The sequence below is a fragment of the Lathyrus oleraceus genome, chromosome 4 (genome assembly GCF_024323335.1).
Source record: "Lathyrus oleraceus cultivar Zhongwan6 chromosome 4, CAAS_Psat_ZW6_1.0, whole genome shotgun sequence".
NCBI classification, from domain to species: domain Eukaryota; kingdom Viridiplantae; phylum Streptophyta; class Magnoliopsida; order Fabales; family Fabaceae; genus Lathyrus; species Lathyrus oleraceus.
The window spans coordinates 45,671,412-45,683,740 of NC_066582.1; the positions used below are offsets into that span (position 1 = coordinate 45,671,412).

Below are 12,329 nucleotides of genomic sequence, written 5' to 3' on the forward strand. Positions count from 1 at the left end.
GAACGAAAATAGTTTTGGATCTTGTCCCACAATTTCAAGAGTGGATGTAACCAATAATGTGTGTGAGAATTAGGGACCGAGATAGAAAAATATAACTAGGAGAGTAAGAGTAGGTTTTATTGCCTAACTTGGTTTAGGCTTCATTGATTTTACCTCGATCTTGATCTTCATCAAGTAAGAGTCGGGGTGAAATGGTTGGGTTGGCAATAAATTTATGAAGGCATAGGATAAAAAATTGAATTATGAGCTTCTAAAAGAGTATGTGATCGGCGCAAAACCAAAAATGTCAAGCGTTGATGGGTATGATGTGGTGGTTAGAGTTGGAGGATAGGTCTAAATAAACTTTTGATCCGTTAGTGGAGAGCATATAATGTGGAAGAGGGCATTCACTATAAACCATGGCCTTGGATGATCACCTTTATGCTCTAGATACAATGATTAAAAAAAAATGAAAGAGAGAATCTGATACTTTATTTTTGAGAAACCGGAGTTCTACGCTCATTGATCTCATCACATAGGTTTTTATAGAGTTCTAATAAATTCTTCTGGAAACAGTTGGCTTTAACCAACCCCTAAGTGAAAATAAGAAATTGTAACCATCTCATAGTGTCAATAGGACACTATACACCAAGAGTTCTCTGTTGGAATTTTAGATGAGGGTGATCCTAATTGGTCGCTCTGTTTAGATTCTAATTTTTGTGGGGGTTGGAATTAGTGCGGTCGATGTTTCCACCATTGGTGGGACAGTTTCTGTACCACAACATGAATCACTGTATCATGCAATTTAGGAGAAGATAATAATTGTTTCTCTCATTCATGATAAGAGATACTAAGATTGAATATAAAGGTCTCATTGCTAAGTAAAGTACCAACCAATCTACTGCAACTGGGGAAAAATACAAAAAAAAAGAGATAAGAATCAGATCTGAATAGGATAAGTCTGATAGCTTTCACATTATGAAAATCTTGTAGCCGTTGAGCTGCTGTAACAAATTTTAAACTCCAAAACAAAGTTTATTTATCATGTTATATACATGTAGGCATGCACTTTTTTGGCTCGTTCTGACCTTAAAAAACCGTCAAGTCGTTTGGCCTACATAATTGGTGATTCAGTGAAACCAAAGACCCGAGAAAACATAAATGCTGAGCTGAAGCTGCGATACTTTTCCCTGACGATTTTAGACAGCTTATGTGGAATGGTATGTTTTTCGATGCCTATTACAAAAACAAATGCCAATAATTCAAAGTCATCTATCAATGATAAGTTTTTTGATAAAGGAGTTTATTTTATAAATTGATCGATGAATTGAACTACTTTTCAGATGCGACCCTTGTTTGACACTACAATTACCAATATTAAGCTTGCAACACATGGTGGGCTACATGGGATGAATGCAGTCCTTATTTCTTCCATTGTTGCATCAACCTTCAATGCAAAATTAGAGGCATGGGAACCCTTTGTGGAACCATTTGATGGAATATTCAAGTAATTGATTCGTTATGTGATTTTTCAGTATAATATTTTAGTTAAAAATATATACTAATGTTTCAGTATTTTCTCTTGACATACTCATGGGCCAATCGTGTTGAAAATATGCCGGTAATTATGTTTCCTTTCTAAATTGTTTAGGTTTGAAACATTTGATACAAATGCACAATCACCGTTCGGATTAGGTAAGAGAATTCGAGTTTCTGCAACTAGCATCTTGAATGTAAATGTCAGTGCAGCAAATCTTGAATCCTTTGTGGGGAGTGTTCATTCATGGAGAAGACAGCTAGAGTTTGAACAGAAAGCATCCAAGCTAAATGCGGTCAAATTCTGAATCCATTATCCATATTTATCCTTTAAAGCTCTTAAACTTTTAAAAGCCTTGCTAACTGTTTGGAATGCAGGAGGCTGGTGGTCAACACAAAGGAGAAAGTACAACTTTTTCTGCTCTAGATGAGGATGACTTGCAGACTGTGATAGTAGAAAATAAACTTGGGTGTGATATCTTTGTCAAAAAAGTTGAGCATGATGTAGATACAGTTGACATGCTACATCACGGAGACTGTGTTTCTGTGTGGATTCCTCCTCCACGGTTTTCAAATAGGTTAAATGTTGCAGATGAATCTAGAGAAGCACGTTACTATGTCGCAGTACAGATACTGGAAGCAAAGGTCATGATGCAAATGGTTATACAGAATTCTAATTGGATGCCTGCTTTTCCTTCCTACCCATAACATTGAAATCAACTCATTTCAAATTTTGCAGGGTTTATCTATAATTGATGATGGTAACAGCCATAACTTCTTCTGTGCCTTGCGTCTTGTTGTTGACAGTCAGGCGTCCGAGCAGCAAAAGCTTTTTCCTCAGAGTGCAAGAACAAAGTGTGTCAAGCCTATAATATCAAGAATTAATAGTCGGGATGAAGGCAATGTAAAGTGGAATGAACTTTTTATATTTGAAGTTCCCCGAAAGGTAATTGATGTGTGATGTGCGTCATTAATTGATTAGGTTTATGTTTTTATTCTTTTTTGTTCCTATAATGCTCATTGACTGAGATAACTTTTAGAATGACATTATGCAGAAACTAAACTGTGCTCTCATAATATGTATTTCATGTTCTGGCATAGTGACATTACGTTAGAAAAGTTGCCTTGCATAGGCTAAAGAAAGCTCATTTATGCTATTTTTATTTTACATTCAACTTATGGTTTCTCCTTTTTTATTTTATTTTTCTTGCTATGTGTTTATTTAATAGCATAATTTCGACCTATTTAGTCTTTGAAATGTAATAAGAGCTTCATTGAAACTTTCTTTTGCTTTGGCTTTTTTGTTTAATCTGCAATTTCCCCCAACTTATATATCAACATGTTCTACATTCTTCAATTTGAAATTTTGTACATCCTTAGGAGTTTGCTGCATTTAATGTCACATTGATAAATTGTAACAGGCCCCTGCCAAGTTGGAAATAGAGGTTACAAATCTTGCTGCAAAAGCCGGGAAAGGTATTTCTTGAATGCCTTATTTAGTGAAATGTCGCATATAGTTTGGATGTCTGTTCAGTGTGGCTTTGTTTATTTTAAACAAATTTATAGGCAATCTGATTAGTTAACACATTTTCTTCCCATGTCACATTTTCTTCTATTGGTTCATTATCATATATTGTTACCGCATTGGAGTTTTTTTTTCCTTTCAACTCAGCATGTTTTTTTCCCCTCAAAACTTGTCTTTTCATCTTGCAGGGGATGTCGTGGGTGCACTTTCCTTTTCTGTTGGACATGGTGCTAATACTCTTAAGAAAGTTGCTTCAGTGAGAATGTTTCATCAACCATATGATGCTCAAAATATTAGATCGTATCCATTTACTAGAATGGTTAGTTACCATTCACTACATTGTTTTTACCAGATTTGTCCATCTGATAAGTTATTAATTTCTATAAAATACTTTGCTTATTTCTCGTTCACTTTTGCAGGGTCAGCAAAGCAATGTTGAATTCATGCATGACAGCTCCCTCGTTGTTTCAACTTCTTATTTTGAAAGAAATACTATTGCTAATCTTCAAAAAGAATTGGAAAGTGAAAATACTAGGGATAGAGACATAGGTTTTTGGGTGGGTCTTGACCCACAGGGTGAGTGGGAGAGTGTCCGATCATTACTTCCACTTACAGTTGGTCCAAAATTCTTACAGAAGGAATATATCGGTATGGAAGTTGTGATGAAAAATGGGAAGAAGCATGTAATTTTCAGGGGTCTTGTCGGAGTAGTGAATGATTCAGATGTTATATTGACTATTTCAACGTGTAATGCTTCTTGTGGTCATGAGCCCTCACTTGGAACAAGCACTTCGAATACAGTGGTTGAAGAAGTCTTTCAAAATCAGTATTATCAGCCATCATCAGGTTGGGGTAACAGTTGGCCAGGTGTACACCCTGATAATCCTAGACACTGGAGCACAAGGGACTTCTCGGCCTCATCAAAGGTTGGTATACTTATAGGTTCTTTGTTATCAACTTTTAATTTCCATACCTATTGCACTTATTAAGATCCTCATTCACCTGTATCATTTTTGCAGGACTTCTTTGAACCTCCACTTCCTCCTGGGTGGAAATGGGCTTCAGGTTGGTCTATAGAAAAGTTTCCGCATGTTGACAAGGAAGGCTGGGCATATGGATCAGACATTAAAAATTTAAGATGGCCTCCTACTTCATCAAAATCTTCAACAAAATCGGCCTCTGATGTTGTCCGTCGAAGGCGTTGGATTCGTACTAGACAACCCACTTCTGAACAAGGTGTAGAATCCTTGCAGAGTGGAGTAAGTACTGTGCAACCTGGAGCGTCCACTATTTTATCATGGAGAAGTACGTCAAAGGACTCTGAACAACATTTGCAAATTCGACCTAGCTTTGATAATTCTCAGCCCTCGTATTCATGGAGTCATGCTGTAGCTGTTGGTTCAACTTATATATTTAGCAAAGACCAACAATTAGATCCAGGTTGTAGACCCAATTCTGTGACATCCAATTGTTCTTTAAAGCTAAATGAGATTGAGAAAAAGGATATACTTCTGTGCTGTAATCCTAGCAGTGGAAGTAAACAGTTATGGTTTAGTGTGGGTACAGATGCCTCAGTCCTTAATACTGAACTAAATAACCCTGTATATGATTGGAGAATATCTATTAACTCTCCTATGAAATTGGAGAACCGACTTCCTTGTCCTGCTGAATTTTCAATCTTAGAGAAAACAAAGGAAGGAAATTGTGTCGAGCGACATTGTGGTATCGTTTCTTCTCGTCAGAGTGTACATATCTATTCAGTTGATATTCAGAAACCTTTGTACCTTACTTTGTCTGTGCAGAATGGTTGGGTTATGGAAAAGGTGATAACTAATCTAGCTCTGCTTGTATTACTATAGTATGATTATGATATTTATATTTGAAATTACTAGTGTTTTGTAATTTTGTTGATTCTTCATCATCTTGCTTTTACTCCTTGGTTCAGGAGCCAATTCTTGTGCTGGATCCTGCTTTATCAAATCACGTCTCATCGTTCTGGATGGTTCACCGACAAAGTAGAAGGTTTGTAATATGCTTTTTGGATAAGTCGCATTAATTTATTTTTTTCAATATTATTCTTAGGGATTGTGTATTTTTGCCGTGTTCAGAGTATTATTTTTCTTGTGTTTCTATATTTTCATACTTGAATTTATTTTTGGAGCTGAATGATCTCAAAGCACACTTAAGAAGTGTAAGATAAGAGAAAAGAGTGAAAATTGATTCATTTTCTTTTAAAATTGATTCATAATTCATTTGCTTTTGAATTTCTGTGTTTGTTACAAGGTAGGTCAGGATTTATCAATAATACTTTTCTCTCATCTTTTATTGAGAATCCCAAATTTAACAATTTCTAGTTTATATAATATGCTTCTCTTTTTTCATTATGCGTTTCTCAATTACTAGTTTTTAAGCTTTGGGTTACAAGTTGTGCAGAATCATAAACTATTATTTTTAACATAGTTCGTTTGTTACATAACAGTGATACTTTTCTTATTTTTGTATGAGTGTAATCTATATGATAAGTGCCTTACATCTAATGACATAAACTAGTTTTGTAAGTCTTGAATCTGAATTTCTTGTATTATAATATGGAGAAAAATACACATATCTAAGCCTCCTAACCCCTACTAATTAAAGAAAGATTAAATACAATAATATCCTAAATAATATCCTAATGGATACTACCGATAAAAACAATATATACAGAATAATAATAAAATAACATTCCCCCTCAAGGTGGTGCGTATACATCATAAATATCCATCTTGTCACATATGTATGTAATCCGAGGCCTGCGAAGAGATTTTGTAAAGAGGTCAGCAAGTTAATCCTTGGAATTAAAAAAAGGAGGTTTTGATGGTCCTAGTGGTAATCTTCTCTCTAAAAAAGTGACAGTCGCCTTCTATATGCTTTGTCCTTTCATGAAAAACTGGATTGGAGGAGAGGTACAAAACTTATTGGTTGTCACATATAAGTTCCATATGGCCGACTTCACAAGAGTTCACATGTGGCATGGGCCATGGCTCGATACTCAGATTCTGTACTTGATCGAACAACGACCGTTTGTTTTTTTACTTTGCTATGGGATCAAATTCCCCCCAATAAAAACACAATAACCCGATGTAGATCGTCTATCACTTGCATCTCCTGTCCAATCAACATCTGAATATCCAATAATATTAGTGTTGTCTCTATCACAAAAAACAAGCCTTTTTCCAGGTGATCCTTTGATATACTTAAGGATTCGAATAACTGTTTCCCAATGGTTGTCACAAGGAGAATTTAATAACTGTTTCCTACAAGTCTTCGATATCTTCCTGGATCAGTATATGGCTCTCCCTGATTAGGAAGAAACTTTAAATTAGGATCCATAGGAGTGTCAACTGGTTTGCAGGAAGACCTGTTTCTTCCAAAATATCAAGAGCATATTTCCTTTGAGAGATGACAATATCTGAATTTGATTGAGCTACCTCAACTTTTAGAAAGTAACGAAGAGGACCTAAATCTTTAGTCTGAAAATTTTGAAATAAGTGTTGTTTTAAAGCCTTGATACCCTCAAAATCACCACATGTAATTACAATGTCGTCAACATAAACCATTAGATAAATATATTTATTGGAAGAACATTTGGTGAAATCAGAGTGATCTGATTCACACCGGTTCATCCCAAATTGTTACAACACTTTACTAAATCTTCCAAACCATGCTGAGGTGATTGTTTCAAGTCGTACAAAGACTTGTGTAATTTACATACCTGATTACACTCCCCCTGAGCAACAAACCCAAGAGGTTGCTCCATGTAAATCTCCTCTTCTAAGTCACCATGCAAGAATGCATTCTTGATATCCAATTGAAATAGAAGTCATTGTTTCATGGTAGCCATAGCTAGAAAGAGGCGAACGAATGTCATCTTCGCAATAGGAGAGACAGTATCACTGTAATCTTGACTGGGGACTTGTGTGTATTCTTTTGCCACTAAGCGAACTTTCAATCGATCTATCTATCCATCAGGACCAACCTTAACATTAAATATGCACCTACAACCAACAACAGATTTTTCAGGTGGGAGAGGAATAAGCTCCAAAGTATGATTAGATTCTAAAGTTGACATTTCATCAAACATTGTCTGTCTCCACCCTAGGGGGAAACTCATCTATTACAATAGATGAACTAGTTGATAAAGGATTGGACTCAACCAACTCAAAATAAGGAATAGGCAAAATTTGATCTAAGTTAGTTTCAGGTACCTGAGTTAGGAAAGTATGGTACGTCATCAAAGAATGTAACATCTGCAGACCTGAGATGAAACGATCAGAAAAATATTCTTGTGCATTGTCACTGCGTAAAATGCAAATTGTTTTGCCAAACTGTGTCGAGGTTTCATAACAGAAATTCTTAAAAATATTAAGCAACTCAGAACGATCGTTCATTAAAAACTTCCAAGTTCGTCTTGAGAAATCATCAATAAAAGTAACATAATACCTATACCGAATTCGACTAGGACCCCACACATCAGAATGAACGACGTCAAAAAGAGACAAAGCTCTGCCATTAATGCGACGGGAAAAAGAAACTCTAACATGTGTTTCTAACTGACACGACTCACATTGTAAGGACTCTAAATGAGGAAGACCTGACACCATTTTCTTCAATTTTGATAAACTCGGATGACTTAAGCGACGATGCTGAAGATCAGGAGATTCAGCAGTTAGCACATATAGCGGAAGTGAGTGGTTGAAGATTAAAAGACCACTAGATTCAATTCCGACTCCAACTGTTTGTCCCGTACTCCGGTCCTGTATCAAAAAGGAATCAGAAGTAAATGTTATGACACAGTTTAAAGAGACTGGTTAATTTGCTTATAGAAATCAAAATGAAAGGACAATTAGGAATCAATAAAATAGAACTCAAAGAGAGTGAGGGATAGGTGATACTCGTCCATCACCAGTTGCCTCAATTTTAGATCTATCTGCAACAGTAATATAATGTGGATATTTAGGTGGTGATAATTCAGAGAAAAGTGAGGCATTACCGATCACATGGTCTGAAGCACCAGAATCCGTAACCCATCCAATAGGAGCAACATGAGAAAGACAAACCATTGAACTACCAGTACGAGCAATAATAGCTGAGGAGGTTGTTTGTTGTGCTGCCTTCAATCGCAAATACTCCTGATACTCATCGGAAGAGAAAATAGTTTCGAGTTTAGCCTTTGATTCACGGTTTGCAGTGGTTTGCGCAACATTAGCAGTTTTGATCGGGTAGCCATGTAAGTCAAAGCACCAATCTTGAGTGTGCCCGTCTTTCCTGCAATGAGTGCAATGGAAGTTACTTCTACCTCCTCTACCACGTCCTCGACCACGGCCAAGTCTACCACGTCCTCCATTATTGAAGTTAGAAACAAAAGCAGAGGACTCAAGAGTAGTATGAGTGTCATCACTTGGTAGAGATACTCGGACGAGACGATCAATTAGTTCTTCTACCGTTGGGATGGTAATATTTGTTATCGCCTGGTCTTTAACCGAACTACATTTTTTAGAGAGGCCATGAAGGACAAACACCATTAACATATTGTCAAGCTTGCCTAATATCTTCGTAATATCATCACTAACCAGCATAAGTTTGAGGCCATCAATAGTAGATTTAGCACGGGTGAGATATTCTGATAAATCTTGATCATTCATTTGAAGAGTAGCCAAATTACGGACTATGCATATATTATTAAGAAATGTGGTTGGATTTAATTCAATCTTATAAAACCGATTGGTAGAGTGAGGACTGCCCCCATTTATAAACACATGTTCAGGCCATATATTACTCGATGTGGGACTTTTAACAAAAAACCTCACGCTCAGGACTAGACAACTCGAGCATGGAAATAAATGGTGGGTGGTCCGATAGCGGAAATCATAGACGCTGGCCCACCGAATCTTAAACGAGACTCTTGATACCATGTTAAAAAATGTGGTTGGACCTAACTCAACCCTACAAAACCGGTTGGTAGAGTAAGGATTGCACCCCTTATAAACACATGTTCAGACCGTATAGTATCCGATATGGGACTCTTAGCACATACATTCTTTGAATATCGTTAGCATAAAGGTTTTTAGCCTTCTGCCAAACCTCATAACATGATCTCTATACGCACAAAAGTGTGCCATCAAATTTGGTTCAATAGAATTCCACAACAATTATACAAGTTGATAGTAAGCGGCTTCCCAATCATCTTGTATCTCTTTATCAATTTGAGAAACCTTTTTAGCAGGATGGTTTGACAAACGTTATCCTAAAAACTATAACTCAACCGAAGCATACCAATTCAAATAGTTTTTATTACCATTTAATTTAGTCATGGTAATAACAAGTGTTCCTTGAAACGCAAACGAAAAAAGACTATTTTTGGGAGGATTCTTCTCAACAACACCATTCTTTGGGCTTGGAATTTCAGTCATGATTTCAACACCACCAACTAAAGAACCCTAGATCGCAGAAGCAACACACAAGAAAAACTAGGGTTGTGAACCAAAAAAAAAATTGGGTTGTAAACCAAGAAAAAAATAGGGTTTTGAATCAAACTCTAGATACCATCTTGAATCTGAATTTCTTGTATTATTATGTGGAGAAAAATACGCACATATATATATATATATATAGGCTAAGCCTCCTAATCAACCCTACTAATTAAGGAAATATTCAATACAATAATATCCTAATTGATACTACAATAATATTTGGTGGGCCACCTACTATAGTTTTTGCTATCGGGTCACCCACCATTTATTTTCACACTCCAGTTTTCTGAGCGTGAGGCGGGGTGTTAAGAGTCTCACATCGGATAATATATGGCCTGAACATGTGTTTATAAGTGGGACAGTCCTCATTCTAACAACCGGATTTGTAGGGTTGTGTTAGGCTCAACCACATTTCTTAAAGAGGAACAATCTTTTCAAAAATTTTGTTGTTCATCCCCTTAGTTAGAAGATTTGCAACGTTGTCTTGAGAAGAAACGAATGGAGTGCACATAAGATCACTATCTAACTTTTTTTTGATGAAGTATATGTCAACTTCAATATGTTTGGTTCTATCATGCTGCACTGGGTTATGGGCTATGCTAATAGCAGATTTATTATCACAATAAAGTCTCATTGGTTTCATCACTCTTTATCTTTAAGTCTTTTAATATCATTTTCAGCCAAAGTAGTTCACATATCCCTCATGCTATTGCTCTGAATTCTGCTTCAGCACTAGATCTAGATACAACACTTTGTTTTTTACTCTTCCAAGTCAAAAGATTCCCACCCAGAAAAGTACAATATCCTTTAGTTGATCTTCTATCCACAATTGATCATGCATAGTCAGCATCACTATATGCTTCAAGACTCACACTTCTATTTCGTTCAAACAAAATTCCTTTATCTGGAGTTTCTTTTAAATATTGCAAAATTCTTCTACTGGCTTGTAAGGTGAGGGGTGTCACTCTATATAAACTCTTTAGAGGCTTTATATCTAATCAAAGTGGGACTTGGATTCTTTCCAATACACCTCCTCACGTCCAACACTCTTTTGGACTTGGTGTGTAGATATAAACGGTAGACGGTCCAAGGTCGGATCGTAGGCTCTGATACGATGTTTGAAATTGAATAGTATATTTCAAGTATGTTAAAGTATGTTAAAATTTCAAGCACTAATTTCTTTATATAAGACTATCGTAATTTAATTGGCCTAACTAATGGACTAAAGCCCGAATAAAAATTACTACTAATAGTAGTAAAAATAACTTATTTACATCAGTGGGGGAAGTTCTTACCTTACAAATTGGTTTTGTAATTTTGAGTTAAGTTCTATCCAAATTTTAAGAATATAAATGATCATTTTTGTAGGAAATTGCGTTTGAGTATAGAACATGATATGGGTGGGACAAGTGCTGCACCAAAAACATTAAGACTTTTTGTCCCTTATTGGATTGTCAATGAATCTTCCCTGCCTTTGTCATATCGTTTGGTGGAAGTGGAACCTTTGGAAAATGCAGAGGTGGATTCGGTCTCACTTTCTAGGGCTGTCAGGTCTGCTAAGACAGCTTTGAAAAATCCCATTAGCTCGCTGGATAGAAGGCATTTTAGTTCAAGGAAGAACCTACAAGTACTTGAAGTAATTGAAGACAGCAACCCATTTCCCAGCATGCTTTCTCCACAAGATTATGCTGGCCGTAGTGGAGTTACAATGTTTCAATCTCAGAAAGATACATACTTGTCACCTAGGCTGGGCATTTCTGTTTCGATGCGCTATTCTGAAGTTTACAGCCCTGGGGTTTCTCTGCTTGAACTGGAAAACAAGGTGTTATTAATAAATTACCAAACCAACAGCCTCTTCTTTTTAGTAAGGCATATTAGTACTGTTTGTACCTTACTATATAATGTTCATTGAAACTCGTGTAGGAACGTATTGATGTTAAGGCTTTCAAATCTGAAGGATCTTACTACAAGCTTTCAGCATTGTTGAAAATGACTTCAGACAGAACAAAGGTCGGAATGTTATACTAGTACTTGCCTTATATTGATTTATTTTCTAGTTTATATACTTATGTTCCTGCAATATGTATAACTTATCATGGTTACCCTTGATATTAGTAACTGTCAAACTATTTGATGTCCAGGTGGTTCAGTTCCAGCCACACACAATGTTCATCAATAGGGTTGGATGTAGTCTCTGCCTACAGCAATCCGATACTCAGTCTGTTGTATGGATACATCCCACTGATCCTCCAAAACCATTTGAGTGGCAGTCGTCAGCTAAAGTTGAACTTTTGAAGGTCTGTCATTAATTTTCAGAATATATCTTTAGCTTATATATTTGGCTTGTTTTCTATATTCTCTTGTGAAGTTTCTGTATGAGAAACTACTATATTCTCATACAAATCCTATATTCATTCAGTTACGGATAGATGGCTACAAATGGAGTACACCATTCAGTGTAGGTTATGAAGGTATAATGCGCATTAGTTTGAAAAAAGATGTTGGAGATGAAACAATGCAATTAAGGGTTGCAGTAAGAAGTGGCGCTAAGAGATCACGATTTGAAGTGGTTTTTCGTCTGAATTCATTGTCAAGTCCTTACAGGTTTTTGTACTCTCATTATGTTCTCCATGAATCGTCATAATAATTTTATTTTTTTATATTGTTTTAACACTGAGGTAAAGGAGAATAGTCTTTGCGTAAGTCCTTGTATATATCGTGAAAAACATTTGAAGCGGTTATTTTCCTTGGACTTTGGATCAACTTGTCCGAGATAA

The 12,329-nt window shown here is 36.2% G+C and overlaps 1 protein-coding gene across 1 annotated transcript in view; it reads left to right on the top strand.

The window, feature by feature from the left end:
* The window catches only part of LOC127138798 (uncharacterized), an 83,656-nt gene that overhangs the window by 65,627 nt on the left and 5,700 nt on the right, over positions 1-12,329 (top strand). Inside the window, exons 41-54 of the mRNA XM_051065332.1 lie at positions 1,041-1,199; positions 1,323-1,486; positions 1,631-1,811; positions 1,894-2,160; positions 2,255-2,461; positions 2,937-2,991; positions 3,229-3,359; positions 3,460-3,966; positions 4,060-4,863; positions 4,986-5,062; positions 10,921-11,374; positions 11,476-11,562; positions 11,694-11,849; positions 11,972-12,156. Coding sequence (XP_050921289.1) covers positions 1,041-1,199; positions 1,323-1,486; positions 1,631-1,811; positions 1,894-2,160; positions 2,255-2,461; positions 2,937-2,991; positions 3,229-3,359; positions 3,460-3,966; positions 4,060-4,863; positions 4,986-5,062; positions 10,921-11,374; positions 11,476-11,562; positions 11,694-11,849; positions 11,972-12,156 — 3,434 coding nt within the window. The remainder of the gene's footprint in view (positions 1-1,040; positions 1,200-1,322; positions 1,487-1,630; positions 1,812-1,893; positions 2,161-2,254; positions 2,462-2,936; positions 2,992-3,228; positions 3,360-3,459; positions 3,967-4,059; positions 4,864-4,985; positions 5,063-10,920; positions 11,375-11,475; positions 11,563-11,693; positions 11,850-11,971; positions 12,157-12,329) is intronic.